The 20,787-nt window shown below is 44.8% G+C and overlaps 1 protein-coding gene across 8 annotated transcripts in view; it reads left to right on the top strand.

Annotated features, from left to right (window-relative positions):
- LOC118357545 (vesicle transport through interaction with t-SNAREs homolog 1A-like) overlaps positions 1-20,787 on the top strand; it is a 169,716-nt gene that overhangs the window by 106,442 nt on the left and 42,487 nt on the right. For 3 of the 8 annotated variants that reach the window (XM_052478323.1, XM_052478322.1, XM_052478324.1), the window contains 2 exons: positions 12,607-12,677; positions 14,896-14,968. In XM_052478323.1, the coding sequence (XP_052334283.1) occupies positions 12,607-12,677; positions 14,896-14,961 (137 nt within the window). In that variant the 3' untranslated portion in view covers positions 14,962-14,968. The remainder of the gene's footprint in view (positions 1-12,606; positions 12,678-14,895; positions 14,969-20,787) is intronic. The other 5 variants (XM_035734743.2, XM_052478321.1, XM_035734745.2 and 2 more) reach the window with 2 other exon arrangements.

A 20,787-nucleotide genomic window follows, 5' to 3' on the forward strand; every position in this document is an offset into this window, starting at 1 on the left:
TTTAGCAAGCGAGTCTGAGCAAGGCCTTAGCGCCAGGGTCATTTAAATAGTTAATAGCCGTTCAAACGGGAGGGGAATATTTTATATGCTAACGAGCAACAAGTCCGGATCGTCAGCAGGAAATGATAATTTCCTGTGTTTTGGATAACCTAGGGTTGTTCTGTCTGGTGGTTGAGCGTAGAGAGACGTTTTAGTGATTCTGAATTTGACATGGATTTTCTTTAGCTCAGTGTTCAATTTGCGCCATTTTGTTGAGGTCGTGACTTTTCATAAATAGTAGCTGATGTTGACAAAAATGTCTATTATACATGTGGAGTTATTTTGAATCGTACTTTTCTGTGACCCTGTCTGTTAATTCACTCTGATCCATTCTCTATTTTACACTTCTCACTCTGACGCTCTCTTTCACGCCTTGTCTACGCCAGCTGTTTATGATGGTGCCTTAACGCACCGTAACCTAGATGTGAATCCACGTTGGATATTTCGCTGTCGTGAACTCTGACGACGTCCCACGCGTTGACACAGTGCTGTCTGTAGTGTAACGAACCAGTGTGGGTTGGAAGCCTGCTGACGATCTGTCGAGTCAAAACCTCATCAGAGATTTACAGATGCAGGTGATTGTATCTAATACAGCAGTTTTAACGTGACCTATTTGCGTATTGATAGAGCTTAAGTACAGGCTTCATGGAAATGGATTTGAGGGGGGGTCTTTATTTTATTACTGATTGCAGGACGGAATGCCATCAGGGGAAGAGATGCTTATTAGAAAAGCCGTCTCTCATCCTCCTCCACAGTGGCTTTGTTGGTTTTCTAAAGCCGAATTCAACATTTAGCCGATATGAGAGCTCCCTTTTCCAGGTAACAGATTTGTCAATTCGTGAACATTACCCTAACTCTCTGAAAGTGACTGTGGTCAGGTGAGAGAGTCAGGTACTGTAGATGGACATGTACTTTAACAAACTTAGTGTGCGTGGTGAGAGCGAGAGAGGGGTAAAGGGTGATCCTTTTCCCGCCTGGGGAAGGCCGTGTGTGTACATAGCTAATGGTCTGTGTGTGTGTGTGTGTGTGTGTGGTGAGGGATTTCTTAATGGGAACGTCCCATTTGTGGTCCCACAGCTAAGGGAAATATGTATCTTTGAGTTTGTGGACCTGGCTGCTGAGAGTCTTTAATGTGTTCTACAGTCTGTCGGCTCTGGGGACACTTCATCATACTGCGACGGATTTTATAGCACAGAGGCCCGGCAATTAAATGAATGTACAACTTACCTATCCAGGGGGAGATGCTGTCTACACCATTGTTGGTGCAGTGCTTATGACCTTCATCAGTAGTGGTTGGAGGATGAGTAGTTGTGTTAGCAGTCATAGAAGAGATGGCACTTAATCCATTTTGGTGGCTGTGGTACATGTAGCCTAGCTGACCTAGACGTTTAAAGTGGAAGCATTTCATTTGAACCCTTCATGGAAATTGATACGCTTTTGACTTTCCATATGGAGTAATTCATCCTCATTTTGTCATTGTCTGCCTCTCTCAAGGATAAACGCACCGCCAGTGACGACCTTGATTTAACATCCTCTAAAGGTGCACAATGGTGGTGCTCTGCGTTAGATAGCAGGCGCGCTCTCGGAAACCTTGACTCCGCCCGCCTCTCATAGAGACAGGCGCACGGCTCCTCTCAGCAGCACTGCCAGTAGAATGGAAAGAAACCTGAATCCACAAGGCCCATTCTTAGCCACTGAAATGCGCCTGGGCGGTTGTCTTTCGCTCTCTTTGTGTGTTTATGCGTCTCTGTTAGGCCATGCATATTATATCGAATGCTTAACCGGTTTCATTGTTTGAAAAGTGAGGCGAGCGAGCGAGCGGATTGTTTTTTTTTTTTTAAGAAGAAGAAAGATAAGAAAGGAGACCCTCTTGTTAAGATACTATAGCAGCCTTAGTGAATCACTGGGGCCGAGGTGCCTGCCGCCCAGGACCTCTATACCAGGCAGTGTCCGAGGAAGGGCCCAAAAATTGTCAAAGATTCCAGCCACCCCAGCCATAGACTGTTGTCTCTGCACAGCAAGCGGTACCAGTGCACCAAGTCCAGAACCGACAGGACCTTGAACAGCTTCTACCCCCTCCCTGCTAAGTAGGTCCTGGGCGGCTACCTGGAATAATTGCATTGATCCTTTTTTTTGCACTGACTATGCACACACACTGGACTCTACCCACACATACTTACACATACAGCCCCACACACTGGACTCTACCCACACATACTTACACATACACCCCCACACACTGGACTCTACCCACACATACTTACACATACACCCCCACACACTGGACTCTACCCACACATACTTACACATACACCCCCACACACTGGACTCTACCCACACATACTTACACATACACCCCCACACACTGGACTCTACCCACACATACACCCCCACACACTGGACTCTACCCACACCTACTTACACATACACCCCCACACACTGGACTCTACCCACACATACTTACACATACACCCCCACACACTGGACTCTACCCACACATACTTACACATACACCCCCACACACTGGACTCTACCCACACATACTTACACATACACCCCCACACACTGGACTCTACCCACACATACTTACACATACACCCCCACACACTGGGCTCTACCCACACATACTTACACATACACCCCCACACACTGGACTCTACCCACACATACTTACACATACACCCCCACACACTGGACTCTACCCACACATACTTACACATACACCCCCACACACTGGGCTCTACCCACACATACTTACACATACACCCACACACACTGGACTCTACCCACACATACTTACACATACACCCCCACACACTGGGCTCTACCCACACATACTTACACATACACCCACACACACTGGACTCTACCCACACACACTGGACTCTACCCACACATACTTACACATACACCCACACACATGCACAGCATACGCACACATGCATACTGACACCACACACACACACTGGACTCTACCCACACATACTTACACATACACCCACACACATGCACAGCATACGCACACATGCATACTGACACCACACACACTGGACTCTACCCACACATACTTACACATACACCCACACACATGCACAGCATACGCACACATGCATACTGACACCACACACACTTTCACACTCACCACACACACTGCTGCTACCGGTCTATTATCTCTCCTGTTGTCTCGTCACTTTACCCCTACCATATGTACATAGCTAACCTCCATTACTTCGTACCCCTGCACATCGACTCTGTACTGGTACTCCCTGTATTTAGCCATGTTATTGTTATTCGTTCACTGGGTATTTATTCCTCGTTTTGCTATTTAAATGTTTTATCTTTAACTCTGCATTGTTGGAAAAGGACCAAGTTTACAAAGCATGTGACAAATATGATTTGATTTGGATTAGATTTGGTTCAACACATTGCGGCCCTAATCAAGAGGTTCGAGCCTCTTGGGGAAGCTACAAGAGGCATAGTTCAACCATAATCCGAAAGGACATTGTGTATCTGTTTACTGAAAGCTCAAGGACATTATTTGTGTTTATAATCAGGCAAATTCTTCAGTACAACTTTTACATTTCTGAGAGAGGGGACTCCGTTAAACATTTCATTACATGTGTATCATTCAGAGCGAGGCCCTGTACACTACAACCAAGGACTTAATGTCAACTCAGCACCGCTCCAGCAGCAGAGTCTTTTCAGCAGGATGCCATTGGGCCCTATTCTTCTGCAACGACCTCATCCATCTTCTCAGTTGGAGTGTGTGCTTTACCAATAATGCGCTCTCGGTCTTCCTCCACGCCAAAGACTTGTATAGCACTGTCACCCTCATTTGTTTTAAGCCCCATCCCGGACAGAGACGGATAGAGGCGCTTAGTTGTCTTTACAGAAGATTTCCTGCCACACCTCCTTTCCCTGTTTATTCCTTGTTCTTTTTGGAGGGGACATGGGGAGGGATGGGGGGGGGTGCTTGTATTATTATGGTTATTAATACCTGTATTCAGTCTTTTAATCTGCCCTATTTGTCACATGTGACTGTCTGACTGCACTGTTTAATCTGTGTATCCTTCAATCTGTCCCGTCCCTGATTAGAAATTAATGAAGGCAAAAAGAGACATTGTGCGCGCGTTGGGTGGAATAGAAGGGAGAGGAAAGGGAGTACAAGCGTCACTCATTCGACAGCGTACCCCCACCACCGTTTTTTTCTCTTCCTCCTCTCTTTGCGCTCTCTCCTTTCTATCTTGTCTAGCTGCCAGATGTAGCCCTTTTTTTTGCGGCGTTTCCCCTAAACAGGCAGCGCAGCACATGGGCTCTTTGGAGTGCCGCACCTGTGTAGTGTAATCTACTCCGCAGTGCGTTGTTTACGCCGGATTGTTTGGTGTGTTTGAAAGGCCGTCTTTGATCCGCGCAAAGATTCCTCACTTATCTTTTTTCTCCCGCCCTCATTTTTTTTTACCCTAATGCAGTACCTGCTTACAGTTGGTGGCAGCGGTGGGATCTTTTTTTTTTTTAGGTTTGTTTGTTTGGTGTGTTTTTCTTTCTCTCCGTCTAACCCAAGGGACCAGGAAATGACAGTGACCACTGACGAGCTTGTCAGGCGCCTCGTTGGCAATGTTTTCTAAGTGTGCTTAATGTGTTTACATCCACGATAGAAGAGCAGCATTTCAAAGAAAGTGGTTTTATATGAATATTGCATCTGCTGATTGGAGTCCAGTAGCAGGATGTAGTTGTACTGCCTGAGATACTGTTGTGAGAGCTGGAATTAAAGTGATATAAGAGCCCAGTTTAGTTGCAGAGGTCTACGGCACTGCATCGTGCTAGAGGCGTCACTACAGACCCTGGTTCGATCCTGGGCTGTAATCGGGAATCCCATAGGGTGGCGCACAATTTGCCCAGTGTCGTCCGGGTTAGGGGAGGGTTTGGCCGGGGTAGGCCGTCATTGTAAAATAAGAATTTGTTCTTAACTGGGGTTAAAGGTTAAATAAATTAAAATTAAAATAAATAACCCAGGATTGTAAACTGTCATGGTCAAAACATATTGATACAACAGTAGCTAAGATGGTCTGTCCATAATAAAGCGCGGCTCTACCTTCTTATTAACACTATCAACAAGGCAGGTCCTACAGGCCCTAGTTTTGTCGCACCTGGACGACAATTCGTGTGGTCAGGTGCCACAAAAAGGGACTTTGCAATTGGTTCAGAACAGGGCAGCACGGCTGGCCCTTGGATGTACACAGAGAGCTAACATTAATAATATGCATGTCTATCTCTCTTGGCTCAAAGTGTGGGAGATATTGACTTCATCACTACTTGTATTTATGAGAGGCATTGACATGTTGAATGCACCGACCTGTCTGTTTGAACTACTGGCGCCCATGCACCAGAGGTCTCTTCACAGTCCCCAAGTCCAGAACACAGTACTACATAGAGTCATGACTACATGGAACTCTATTCCACATCACGTAACTGATGAAAGCAGTGAAATGTGATTTTTTTTTAAAAACAGATAAAAATACACCTTATGGAACAGCAGGGACTGTGAAGCAACACAAACATACGCACTATACACACATACACATGGAATTGGGGATACATTACAAATACAAATTATTAAAGCAATTGTCAAACATGTTAAATGAAAATATTTACCTATTACCTCATTTAAAATGCATACAATTCACCCTCTGCAATTGTTGGATAAAATTCCTAGAATTGCATGTAGTTCTGTTTTATTCTAAGTACAGTGCATTTGAAAAGTATGCGCAGACCCTTTGACATTTTCCACATTTTGTTACCTTACAGCCTTGTTTGAAAATGGATTAAATCATGTTTTTAATCATCATACACACAATACCCATTAATGAAGAAGCAAAAGCTTATTTTTTAAACATTTGAAGAAAAAAAATCACATTTACATAAGTCTTCTAACCCTTGAAGCACATTTTGCATTGATTACACCCTCAAGTCTTCTTGGGTATGACTCTATAGGCTTGGCACACCTGTATTTGGGGAGTTTCTCCCATTCTTCCCTGCAGATCCTCTCAAGTGCTGTCAGGTTAGATGGGGAGTGTCATTGCACAGCTATTTTCAGGTCTCTCCAGAGATATTCAATCGGGTTCAAGTCTGGGCTCTGGCTGGGCCACTCAGGGACATTCAGAGACTTGTCCCGAAGCCACTCCTGCATTGTCTTGGCTGTGTGCTTAGGGTTGTTCTCCTGTTGGAAGGTGACCCTTCGCCCCAGTCTGAGGTCCTGAGTGCTCTGGACCAGGTTTTCATCAAGGATCTCTTTTCCCTTGATCCTGACTAGCCCCTGCTGCTGAAAAACATCCAGCATGATGCTGCCACCACCATGCTTTACAGTAGGGATGGTGCCAGGATTCCTCCAGATGTGAAGCTTGGCATTTAGGCCAAAGAGTTCAATCTTGGTTTCATCAGGCCAGAGAATGATGTTTCTCAATATGAGTCCTTTGGGTGCCTTTTGGCAAACTCAAATGAACTGTCATGTGCCTTTTACTGAGGAGTGGCTTCCGTCTGGCCTGATTGGTGCTGCAGAGATAGTTGTCCTTCTGGAAGTTTCTCCCGTCTCCGCAGAGGAACTCTGGAGCTCTGTCAGAGTGACCATCGGCTTCTTCTCCCCCGATTGCCCAGGCGGTCAGCTGTAAATAGAATGTTGGTGGTTCCAAACTTCTACCATTTAAGAATGATGGAGGCCACTGAGTTCTTGGGGACCTTCAATGCTGCAGAATTGTTTTGTTACCCTTCCCCAGATCTGTGCCTTGACACAATCCTGTCTCGGATCTCTACGGACGATTCCTTCGACCTCATTGCTTGGTTTTTGCTCTGACATGCACTGTCAAATGTGGGACTTTATATAGACAGGTGTGTGCCTTTCCAAGTCATGTCCAATCAATTTAATTTACCACAGGTGGACTCCAATCAAGTTGTAGAAACATCTCAAGGATTATCAATGAAAACAGGATGCACCTGAGCTCTATTTCGAGGGACATAACAAATGGGCTGAATACTTATGTTAATACGGTGTTTACATATTTTTTTATTAAATTTGAAAACATTTCTATAAACCTGTTTTCGCTTTGTCATTATGGGGTTGTGTGTAGATTGATGAGGAAAAACATTTATTTAATACATTTTATAGTAAATCTGTAATGTAACAAAATGTGGAAAAGTCAAAGGGTCTGAATACTTTCCGAATGCACTCTATATATGGGCAATTCCACGCCAGGAATATTTTTTTTGTATCAGATTGTTCTGGCAAATCTCACATAAAACTTTTTGTTGAAAGGAAGTTGGAAGGAAGGATGTTTGATATGCTTTTTACATTTGTATCACAAACTGTTTTTGAGAAAGTGGCCATTTTAGGCCCTTTTCAGACCTACATTGCCTTTAGAAAGTATTCATACTATTTTACTTATTCCACAACCTGAATTCAAAATAAATACCTAAAAAATGTATCTCGCCCATCGATACACAATACCCCATAATGACAGAGTGATTACCCCATAATGACACCTTTGGCAGCAATTACAGCTGTGAGTTTTTCTGAGTAAGTCTCTTAAGAGCTTTGCACCCCTGGATTGTTCAATGCACATTATTCATTTCAAAATTATTCAATTCCTGTCAAGTTGGTTTTTGAACATTGATAGATGGCTATTTTCATGTCTTGCCATAGAGTTTCAAGCTGTTACTAGGCCACTCAGGAACATTCAATGTCGTCTTGGTAAACAACTGCAGTGTATATTTGGCCTTGTGATGTAGGTTATTGTCCTACTGAAAGATGCATTTGTCTCGCAATGTCTGTTGGAAAGCAGACTGAACCAGGTTTCCCTCTAGCATTTTGCCTGTGCTTAGCTCTATTCCGTTTCTTTTTATCCTAAAAAACCTCCCTAGTCCTTGCCGATGACAAGCATACCCATAACATGATGCAGGCACCACCATGCTTGAAAATATGAAGAGTGGTACTCAGTGATGTGTTCTGATTATTCACTGTTTAATGGTTTATACACATGTTCCATGACTTCTCTATGACTTTCAACGCATATGTTCATGACTATTAATATAGTCTACATGGAAAAAGTAAGCATTATTAAACCTGGAAAGCTGCTGTGTCTGATCCCATGTAGACCTACCACCTCCTGCCGTTGTGCCCTTGATCAAGGCACTTAGCCCCCCACATAGAACTGTACTGTTAGTCACATGTTATCAACATGTGGTCAACCCTCGATCTGGAGAGCTCCTAGGTGTGCAGAACTGGCTTTTTCAACATTACAACCAAATACGTTTGTCTTTATAAAATGATTCCTTCATTCAATAAGTCCGAAATCAAATTGAGAAGGTAGGCTGTTTCAAAGCAAGGTATCTGTCTAGACATGTTTATATATAAGGCCCAAATAATCATGTTTTGGGGGAGATCTATGCACATTAAATAATTTGTCAATTAGGCTATTAGAATATGTTTAATGTTGTCACAATGACATGGCTATTGTTTCATAGGTGCAGATTTATTTAGGCTCTACAGTGCAGGTGGAAAGGCAACAACGAAATTAATGCTTAGTTAGCTATAGTTAACTTGTAGCAGTTCTCTCGCTTGGTTAGTGTAGCCTAGTGTAGCCTAGTGTAGCCTTGGTTAGTGTAGCAGTGTAGCCTAGTGGTGAGAGTGTTGGACTAGTAACCGCAAGGTTGCAAGTTCAAACCCGCGACCTGACCAGGTACAAATCTGTCGTTCTGCCCCTGAACAGGCTGTTAACCCACTGTTCCTAGGCCGTCATTGAAAATAAGCATTTGTTCTTAACTGACTTGCCTAGTTAAATAAAGGTTCAAAAAAAATAAAAATTAAATGTTTTAAATTGGTGATCTAGTTAATCTGCCTGTGATTATTTTGAACCTGCTGCTGAAATGTCGCTCTCTCTCTCTCCTCGAGCAACAACGGCCTACTCTCACTGGCACACACGCAGCACCACAGATACAAGGGTCATTCCGATAATGGCTGATAAGTCGTTTTTTAAAATGTTTTATTAATTAATTTATTTTGTTTAAAAGTGTGCTTTCATGAATTACATTAACAAAAAGTTTGGAATTTTTCAATACTTACAAACCCTCATTTGACAACTTGCAACGTTTCCAATCTGCGCAAATCTCGAACAACCTACTGTCACTCAAAGATTCACAGATTAGCAGCAAATAAACTTGAACAAAGCGGAATCAGGAAATGAATGCCCACATTGCTATTCCATGAAGAACCCACTTTCTTTCCACTTTGATCAATTTTTTTTGACTCAGTGTGTGAATCTGGGCCAGCGATAGGCTACTTTGTTTTTATAGAGGAGCACTGAGTTTATCGTAAATTGAGACCATATCCTTTCCCCCTCCCCCCAATATAATCTACTTTCCTCAAATAACTGTTCTTCTCTATGAAGTAACGATAGAAGTGGCCTATGCCAATGGACTACATAGACACTGAAAATAGCATTCAATAACTGTCAATAACGTGACTGTGGTCAGGTGAGAGAGTCAGGTACTGTAGATGGAAATGTACTTTAACAAACGTAGTGTGCGTGGTGAGAGAGAAACGGAAGTAAAGATGGAACAGTGGGAGATAGAGATGGGTAAAGGGTGATCCCCTTTACCCCTCTGGGGAAGGCCGTGTGTGTACATTGCTAATTGTGTGTGTGTGTGTGTGTGTGTGTGTGTGTGTGTGTGTGTGTGTGTGTGTGTGTGTGTGTGTGTGTGTGTGTGTGTGTGTGTGTGTGTGTGTGTGTGTGTGAGAGAGAGAATGGGATGGTGAATATGTGTATGAGGGTGGGAGAGAATAGGTGTGTGGATGCATGGGGTACAGTATATGTTGGGCGGAAATGGATGAATAAGTCGATAGATGGGTGTTAAGGCTTCCCAGCTGATTCAGTTCGTTAGAGTTCGTGCATATATTATGACGCTGTTTTCTGACGTTTTTGTTTGTTTCGGACTTCGTAGCCGAAGTCTACGCCCCTTCGTTGGTGATTGATTGAAGAATCCCTACTGTTGATCAATCAGTCAAATGTATTTATAAAGCCCTTTTTACATCAGCCGATGTCACAAAGTGCTATACAGAAACCCAGTCTAAAACCCCAGACAGCAAGCAATGCAGATGTAGCAGCACAGTGGCTAGGAAAAACTCCCTAGAAAGGTAGGAACCTAGGAATAAACCTAGAGGAACCAGGCTCTGAGGGGTGGCCAGTCTTCTTCTGGCTGTGCCGGGTTGAGGTTATAACAATAGTCTTTGTTGTCATTCAGTGAGTGATGACTCGTTTTCAAGCAAATTTCTTAATTGAAAAATACTGCTCCAATCATGTTAATGTCAAATTGCATGACTAAGATCTCCTCTGCAAAAACATCAAAATTAATGACAGATTAGATAAATTCTAACTATTTTGGGGAAGTGTATACTGGCTATGTCGTCTCAAAAAGGACAAAAGGTACCACTGCCAATTTGCTCTCGTTTCTCAATCAAAGATCTTTTAAGGGAGTATGTAAGCACACTCATTTGGTTCGGCTAGCAGAGTTCAGCTAGGCGCCAGTCGATCTGAAGCATGCGGAAACCTTTAGTGTGTCTGAGAGGTAGGGAGGTTTGGACAAGCTTGGCTTGGGTGGGCAAGGATGGGAGGTTTGGATAAGCTTGGCTTGGGTGGGCAAGGATGGGAGGTAGGGACAAGCTTGGCTTGGGTGGGCAAGGATGGGAGGTAGGGACAAGCTTGGCTTGGGTGGGCAAGGATGGGAGGTAGGGACAAGCTTGGCTTGGGTGGGCAAGGATAGGAGGTTTGGATAAGCTTGGCTTGGGTGGGCAAGGATGGGAGGTAGGGACAAGCTTGGCTTGGGTGGGCAAGGATGGGAGGTAGGGACAAGCTTGGCTTGGGTGGGCAAGGATGGGAGGTTGGATGGGAGGTTGGGACAAGCTTAGCTTTGGTGGGCAAGGATGGGAGGTTGTGGAAAGCTTGGGTGGGATAAAGGGGAGAGAAACCGGGGAGGTGAAGAGGGAGGGATGGGTTTGGCTTGGGAGAGAGAAGGAAGGATTTAACTATACTACAATGTCATTTTTTTGTGATTTGCAAACCTGCTGTAATATGAATGAGTTCTGGACAGATTAGGATATGTCAAGTATTTGGTGGGGCAGTTGGACTAGTAACCGAAAGGTTGGAAGATTGAATACCCGGGCTGTGGTTCTGCCCCTGAACAAGGCAGTTAACCAACTGTTCCTAAGCCGTCATTGAAAATACAAATTATTTCTTAACTGACTTGCCTAGTTAAATAAAGGTAAAATAAATCAAGTAAAAATTGTTATTCCTTGTATGTCTTTATAGCTCAGATTCCATGGTGGTTATTGGTGAGAGTGGAGAGGGGCTCTATCTATGTGATTGGGAGGGCATCAGAAACTTCTCTGGGGTGTATATTTGAATTTAATTTACAAGGTAATAGAAACTGAGCACAATACTTCAGTGGTAGTCTTTCTCCAATGTACAGTATGAACAATGAGATATTTCTGTATTTCATATTCAATAAATGTGCAAAAATGTATCCACTTATTTTCACTTTGTCATTATGGGGTATTGTTTGCAAGAAAATATATATATTTAATTGAATTCAGGCTGTAACACAACAAAATGTTGAAAAGGTCAAGGGGTGTGAATACTTTCTGAAGGCACTGTATTAAATGGGTCATATCTTCCACTTTTAATGTTGAATAAATGACTGTGAACATTTCTATTTCAGAATCTAGACATACATTATGTTAGAGCAGACTAGAAGCACACTATAAGGAGTATAGTCACACCCAGATGTTGTCTGTATCATCTACGGTTCACAGATCATAGGGTCTTACAGGAGGCATGTATAGGTTTAAAAAGGTCCCAAAATGGCCACTTTCATCATCATTACCCCTAAAATGGTTTGTGACACAACTGTAAAAGGAATATCAAACATCCTTCTTCCCAATGACGTTTCTATCTTCGAATTGCCAGAACAGTCTGAGATGCCCCGAAAAATATTTCCGGGCCTTCCTGACGTGCAGCCGCCCATATCTATTCTAAGAATATGGCATTAAATTAGGATTCATTGCTAGTGGTGGCGAAGCTGATAGTTCTGTTGCACAGCTGATCCAGGCTCAATTTAGCTGTGCTAAGTAAGGCTTAGCTAGGCCAGACATGGGTTTTTGGCCCAATGTTCTCTAATGTTCTAAGGTTAGTGGGCTGGTTAAGCTGAAGCCAGGTGTCTGCTACAATAGCTTACACACACAAACACCTCGCACATACTGTGGGTCTTAATGCACACCTCAATGCCTATCCTCTTTAGCTGTGGACTAGACTATTTGGCAACAGAAGCAGAGCACTTAAGAAATTGACTTAAATCACTGGTTCAAGTTCGGGGCTTAGTGCTGTCATGTCCTTAAGTAAGGCACTTAGCTTCAACTTCTCTCAGAAAAGGTTCAGTTAGGAATCAAAGGGAAGACGGGTGCATCCCAGGCACAGCGTACCCATGCTTACCTATACTGTGCTTCTCCTCTCTTTTGTCTTTCAGAACAAGTGGGCCAAGAGATCCTGGCTAACTTGCACAGTGACCGCGAGAAGATCCAGAGATCCAGAGACCGGGTGAGAACAGTTGCGCGCGCACACGCAGGACACGCGCGCGCCGGACACGAGCTGCTAACCTCATAATCTAACGAGTGTGTAAAGGCTTGCGCTAGAAGGACAGTGGGATTGAAGGCAAGGACAAAGGGCTGATGACAACAAGGCGTTGTGGTTGGTTAGGGACGTTCACCACCTCCACCGCTGTGCTCATGAAGGCATTGTGTGTCCCATGTAAGATGATGTAAGACTGTCTAATTGAACACGCAAGCATCCACACACAGAAACGCGCGCACACACATGCACGGACGGACAAACACTCACACACACTGACTGCATAAAGAACTGAGTATTAGGCCTTGCATCTCTCTCTCACTTTCTCCTCTTCTTCTCTCATCTCTATCACACTTAGAGCTTTAGACTCTGACCCCCCCCCCCCCACACCCCAGACAGACAGACAGACAGGTAGAGCAGAGAGAGCCCCAGCACGGGGAGGGGCCCTCTGACGGCACCCTCTACGGAGAATGCTTTAAGATCACAACATGGCAGTGGGCCTCGCAGGCGATTTCAAAGGAAATCAAACATCTCCTTTCAAAAGGTCTGCCTGCCGCTAAGGAGGATAGTCCCTCGCTTTCTCTCCCTCGTTCTCTCTTTCCCATGAGCCTGCACAGGCCCCCCTCTTCCTTTTTAAGACAGTTTGTGGGGTAAAAAAAAAGAGGGGGAGGGGGGTAGGAGAAGAAAAACATGATGTGAAGACACACAGGATGGATGGATCGGTAAACGTCGTTCTCGCATGAAAAAGACAGAGGATGAAGGCGTTTGGGGGGCATCGTTTAAGCATAAATGCAGAGATGCACACTTGCATTCACAAGCAGTGGCACACACACACACACACAGCAGGAGAGCTTTTCCCTACAGTCAAAGCAGGTGTGAAAGTTTATTGAAATGATTTTCTTCTGGTATCAATGGAGGTCGACAGCAGACCCTTGAACTTGGGGACAAAAGTAGATGTCCTTTTTTAACTTCACCCACTGAGGCTCCGTCACCAATCCTCACAGTATATTAGCTCCTTAAATACTTCATTACAATGTATTGTTTGCCTTATTGCCTCATCAATCTTAAGCTATATATCATAAATGGGCTCTTTGATATGGCTGAGAGAGAGAATGAGAGAACAGCCAGAGTGTGAGATTGATTCAGAAAGTGAGAGAAAAGACAGAGTGGAAGGAAAGAGTGTGAGATTGATTCAGAGAGAGAGAGTGTGGTATTTTGGGAGAAAAGTGGGAAGTCTCTGGGGAGGAATCCATCCAAGGGGTTTGAGAGAGACATCGGGCGGCTGTGGGGCTGGTGTCAGAGCCAGCGCCCGAACCCGCCCAGAACCACATCTGAGCCTGCTCAGCCTGGCAACCAGCACGGTCCTCCAAACAGCATGCCAGAACAACCCTCACGTCGAGAGAGCGAACGAAAGGAGAGTAGTAAACCAGAACTTGTTTGGGTTACGACACGATTCCGTACGTGTTATTCCATAGTGTTGATGGTTTCACTATTATTCTACAATGTAGAAAACAGTACAAGTAAAGAAAAACCCTGGAATGAGTCGGTGTGTCCAAACGTTTGACTGGTGGTGTCCGTCACGCTCCTCGTGTCACAGAGGCTGAAAACAAAAACAGAAATGTGACCCCAAAAAAGAGAGCGAAAGTTAAAAGAGAGATACAGAAGGATATTCATTATTGCGCACGGGACATCGTAGGTACTGTTCAGTACAACACAGCACGGACGTCGGTCGAGACATTTCTCCATGTTGCTTATTACCTCGACCCCTTAGTTGTTTGTACGAAGCAAGCAGTTGTGGGGGGGGGACAAGAACCAGTCACAATAATGAAAAGAGTAACATTTTGCCGATGGATCCGATTGTGCCATTAGTGTGTAGATGTGAAAGTAGGAATAATCCGAAACCACAGCGAACCTGAAGGCTCCAATCCTGCACAATGCCTTATATACAATGTGTTCAGTCACTGTGTGTTCCTTCGACCGTACATGTTTATCTTTCAATTTTACTTTGTTTGTCTCTCTGAATCTTTTTCTGTCTCTCATTTTTATCCCAGTTTTATTCTCTGCATTTCCCACATTCTTCCCCAGAGACTCTCCCCCAGTCTCACTCACCCCTCAACCCCCTCAACCTCCTACATGGACTGTGTATGTCTCTGTGTCACACCTGTCCTTTTTCTCCCCCTGCTTCTAGCTGAGAGAGACCGATGCCAACCTGGGCAAGAGCTCCCGCATCCTAACGGGAATGCTGAGAAGGTAAGAGGCAGGTAGGGACCTTGATTCTAACGCACCTCTCTGCAGATGTCTCCACCTGTGTCATCAGCCACGTCCGCTCATTTAGACCCAAGTGCACTCGAGAAGGGCCCTAATAGGCAGTCATACGGTGTACACAGGTGGCAAGTACATGTGTCATAAAGCACGTACAGAAACTCATGTGCACTCAAACCCACATCTTATTCATCCCGAATGCAAACTGTACTGTGGTTCTCCATAATCCTAGTGGGGAAAGTATGTCCATGTGTTCGAAGACTGTTGTCTTATGAGCGCACAGTATGCGAAGTCCCCATACGTTGTGTGTGATGTAGACGACTCTTTTCTGCGGTTAACTATGGTATAGTTCCATCAGTCTAATGCAGAATGATACTGTATAAGAGTTGTCCGACAACCAATACTGGATGCTTTTTCGAAGAACAAGAAAAACACAAGCTGTACGCAGTACACTCCGGCAATTTTCGAAATTGTCCGTAATTTTCACAAACACACATACCACCACCCCTAGCCAACTCGCGCTCTCTGTCTCTCTCTCTGTCTCTCTCTCTGTCTCTCTCATTCTTTCTTCCTTACTCTTACCCACATCCGTTCACTAACAAGCATACCACCCCCCCCTCTCTCTCTCACACACACGCACGCACACACACACACACACACACTCAGCTTAATGTCTTGTCACATCTCCATTTTATAAAGTGCCTCTGCGCCTACCCCTGAACCGTGACGCCACGGTTTTGTTTCTTTTCTCTTTTTTTATTTTTTTATTTCCCAGTGTGGTTTTTTGATTAAGAGTAATATGTAAATGACACCAGCTAAATTTAAAATCCCTGTGCTAGGAAGGAAGTGCCAATTGAAATAGATGCTTCAGTGGCTTTAGACAATCAGGGGCCGGCGCGGGCGGTGTGGGAGTGCTAGCAGGAGACCAGGCAGGGCTGTGACGCCGACTGTAACCAATATTTCTGCATAGGTCTCCATTTTGTCAAGTCTGATTAGAGGAGGCCTGGGCTCGCCTGGTGTCACCCAGAGCTGTCCAGAAATCATTCATCATCCTGCCTCCTTTCCCTTGTCCTCCCCCGCTGCCCCTCCTCCCCCTACCGCCTCCACCCAGGCGCTAAAGTAAATAACACCCACTTATTTCAATATTATCATATTAATGTTAAAGTTCAGCTGTCACCTAATGGGAAGACTTAATCAAACGTAGCATTTAAGAGCGGTAGCGCCTGCCTAGCGCTCGCAGGCTCGCGTCTTTCTCTGGTTAGCCCCGACTCTCAAATCAGGATTTATTAGGTCTTTCTAAAGCTGGTTGGACCCCCAACCTCTTCCCAACCGCTGTCTTGCTTTCTGCTTCACGGGGCTTCCCATTCTTCTTTTGACAAATACCAAGCATTTTTACTCCTCTTTCCTTTAGCGTTTAGAGACAAGAAAGTCTTTGGTTGTACGGTTTTGTTTACGTTTTTTTTGCATCTCTAAAAGTCATTTATAACCAGGAAAGGGGACAAAGAAACAAAAGTGTCACATGGTGTAGTTTTGCTATTAAGACCGTCTACCGTTTTTGTGAATTTCGTTACTTGCTCCTGTAGGTTTCACACATTTGATTGTTGTATTTTTATTAGTCAAGTAAAATGTTGGGCTGTGTTTTTTTTTGGGGGGGGGGGCGGTTGGTGTTGGCGACCTTCATTTAGGCGGCTTGCTGTGTCTTGTGTTTTAAGCTTGCCAGAAGTGTGCAAAAGAGTTATGTTGTTATATGTAAATGAGGCCAGTAGGGGAACCTCTACTGCTATGCAACTTCAGCTGTGCTGCGCAAATTAGCTTCTGGTATTCATGTGCTACTCTCCTTTTCAACTTTTTAATACTGATACTCTTTCTAACTTAACTGTTTGAGGGTGCCTTACCTCGTATTGACCCTGCTAAAAAAAAAAAAACATTTCACTGCGCCCATCCGGTGTATGGGACAATAAATCTTTTTTTTTTCTTTTTTTATTGACAGTTTAACGCTTTGAATGCAATATGTGTAATGTAGTTTGATCAATACTGAAATTGCTTGGATATTAAAAAGTGAGTGAAAAAGGACAGGATTGCTTAGCGAGAGAGAGGGTACGATAACGTCATAGCAGATTTAAGTTGAGACGTTGGTCTTTCCACCTCTCCTTTCTCTGTTTCTCCTGGTTGATCCGGAGGAGAGGAGAGCCACTATGAATGCTGGGTATCACTCCAGCTGCGCATCAATTACACACTCATTAGTAGATCTGTTCTTTTGGTTCAAGGCAGCTAATTAACTGAATGAAACTGAGAAAGAAACCACACTTCTCTAAGAAATCCTCTTTAAGATCCACACGTCTGAGTTAGCTGTTGGTCTAGTGACACAGTCGAATAGTATTTCTTTAACGGCATAAGTTAATGTCCACGATACTAATTGGTTGAAATGAAACCCTGAATCTACAGGACTGGAGTTGACTAAACCCTGTCCTATGCTAGTCCTCCTCGACAGTACATGCCCTGGCATGTCATAGTCCCTCAATTACTTAGCCTAGTGTCGGCTGGTGGAGGGCTTCTTCCTCAGCACACCCTTAAATTATTCATCCAATCATCTGGGCTCCTGAGGGTTTTAATTAATATGGTCATGGTGATCTCATTAACGTTGAATGCTAATATATATATATATTAGCATATATTTTTTTTAAAGTAGTAATGTCAATGATACTCATCAGGAGTTAAGCGGTATGAAATTGATCGTGCACAATTAGAACGCTCCCCGTTATCAATGGCCACTGGTGCTGGTAAGCTGCAGTTCTTTTCAATGACAAGCTGCCAGGACATCTGCAAATGTCGTGTTTAAGAGGTATCCAGGAATAGTGACCTGTGATTGAGTCATCGACCCATATCAGTCGAGTCATATCGATAAACTTGCGGAATCATATCAATTCATTAAGAGGATTGCATATTATCACACTGCTTATATCCTCAATGACAGATGGAAGCTGTCAGATGGAAGCTGAACCTTCCCGTGCTAGACCTTGAGAAGAGGAATGCTGGCAGTAAGACCTGAGCAGTAGGCAGTAGTGTCTCTGTGTTTTGAGGTCTTTGTTGGTGGTACCACTGGCCTCTGAGGGGTGTAAGGATCGGCTGGTGGTGGAAGCCATGGCTGATTAGAGGAGCCACAGGCCCCAGCTCTCTCCTCAGTTATCTCAGTACCATGGGGCCCTGACATTACAGCCCTCACACTGCGGTCACAAAATGGCTCCCATGACTTTGCCCGACAGAGGTGGACTGTCTGTGGTGGGGAACGGAGCCGACTCCTGCTGCTACGGCAATCATGTCCAGCATCTCCTCCCAGCCACAGCACACAGCAGAACAGAGCGGTCGGAGAGTTAAGATGCAGCTCCAAACCCAGTTTATGACCGCTGGGGTTCTGGAGGGTTCTGGGAAGGTGGGGCTGGATGGGGAGGCAGTGTGAAGGGCAAGGGAGGCAGGGTAGGAGGGATTGGTCTTGTTCTCGCTCGCGGCTGATCCCACATGCAGGTGGTCGAGTCAGTCGCCAAGCAGATCAAAAAGTCAAACCCCTGGGTGGACCTCTCTTTGAAATGGGAATGGGGCCGAGATATCAGACAGAAAACATAAGCAAGCCCCGGCCGCAGAAGGGCTCCATATTCATGGCGTTAGCATCGCTGGCAGAGGCAGGCAGGGGCCCCAGCCTTCAGAGGAGGGCTCTGGTCGCTCTGGACACTGATTAAGAGATCAGCACTTGGCCTGGTGACGCTAGACCCAGCATGCTAACTCCCTTCAGCTCCAGAGAACCCACCAATGACCGACAGTGTGCAAGAGCAGCGCACCTTAGCCCATTCGCTAACTTTCTCCATCCTGGCCAATATTCTATACTAATATTATACTGAATGGTATACTACACTAGTAGCCCTCAACCTGGGCTAGCTCACTTGAGCCAGGGATTATACACTGCAAACTGGACTACCAGTGCTGCGGTAGAGCTAACAATTCTGTTCAGGCTTACATGCATCCTGACCAGGATAACCTTACGTGTATATACAGTATGTCTCGTTTTGTTAATAAAATGTCCAAATTGATTGTTATTATTGCAAGTACATGCAACGACAGTTAAAGAAACCCTGGGTTGTTAGGACATTTTGTCCACACATTCACGCGTTCACACCCGCTCCCTTCAGGAAAGCAGCTGGAGACAGGCCTCTCTCCCTTTTTGATTCACTGGAAAGTGGAGTTGCAACGATGGGCTTTCGAGAGAAAGAAGAAGAGGAGAAAGAGAAAAGAGCGCGGCTGCGTTCGTTCGCGTGTTTGCCAGTCCCATTAAAGTGACATTTGCAAACAATGTCAGGAGGGAAGGAGATCAAAGAGCGCCGCCTCAGAAAAGCGCTGGGAGAAGGGAGCTCTGATGTCCTGAAGATCTCCAAATTTAGACCCGTTCCTCCAGTATTGGCTGAGTTTCTCTCTTTCCCAGTGCTGCAATATTAACTATGTGATATATAGGTCATATAATTAATGGAATTCAGCTCCACCAGTGGGCTGTGGCTGGATGCAAATGGAAGGAAGTCTTGGGGGCCCTCTTGAAGTCTTGCTGTGAAGTCAAACAAAAATATTTGATATTTTTTGTAATTGAAGCTGAAAGACAGAACAAATTATAGTTCAGTGTGTGTTTTTTTTCCTTCTCTCTTCTCGTTCCTCCACTTTAGTCCTTTTTTTCCCTGTTCTTTTATTGATTTGGTTTGCCTTTTTGGAGGAGGAGCGGAGGAAAAGCCTTGTTAAGATGCGAGAGTCGGGGGAGTGCGAGAGAGGCTTGGGTGGAGCAGTGGCGGAGGGGGCAAGGCATCTTCTCCCTCTTCGCGTGCACTCCCACACACACACACACACACACACACACACACACACACACACACACACACACACACACACACACACACACACACACACACACACACACACAGGAACTGCACACATCACCTAATGTACACACACACACAATCCCTCACTAGAACGAGTACAATCAGTCTATTTCATTTTCAGCTGGGTGAAGGCGATAACCTGCTATCGAGTTTTCACCCAGGCGTGCGCCATAATACCTATGGAAAAATCACAATGATCTTTTGCGGAAGACATATAATGGATTTCCTATTCCTGTCGCCAAAGTATTCTGGTCATACTGGGGCCTGAGTACTCGCACTGCCGTCCCAGGTCCAGCACACCAGGGTAGACTTTACTCGCGTCTCCGCATCCCGACCAACTCTGTAATGAGAGCTGCCGTTGGACCTCACCTGTCCGCTACGATTCTGATGATGTGATGTTCATTTCTTCCAACTCTGACTATCCGACTCACCTCAGGCTCAACAAGTCTTTTTTATTAGCCTGCTCATTAGGACGAGTCACATCCACGTGATGACCGTCTGACCGTCTGTCGAACGTCTAACAAAGTCAACGTTTGATGAGTCTGAAGAGGTTTGGTTTCGATAGTTTAAAGGAACATGTTTGATCAAAGGTCATGTAACCCCCCCGTTTTCCATTGGGTAATATTTCCAGTTGAACTCATTTCTTCAAGCCAAACAGGCTGGAATAGCCATAGCCTAGCGCATATCGCCTATCCCGAGAGTGGCGGACCAATCCCAATGGATGCCTCTGATCTGTTCTTCCGTGTTGCGGTGGATAATTTGTACTCCATTCCCTCTCGTCTCTCGATTTTATTCAGCATGGCTGATATCACTTTGGCGCGTTTGCTTTTCCTCCCTCTGGGTCAGCCTATCTGCTCCCTCTGTGAACTTCTCGTGTTTTACTCTTCTGTTTCCCTGGCAAACGA

The sequence above is a fragment of the Oncorhynchus keta genome, chromosome 24 (genome assembly GCF_023373465.1).
Source record: "Oncorhynchus keta strain PuntledgeMale-10-30-2019 chromosome 24, Oket_V2, whole genome shotgun sequence".
Lineage (NCBI taxonomy): Eukaryota > Metazoa > Chordata > Actinopteri > Salmoniformes > Salmonidae > Oncorhynchus > Oncorhynchus keta.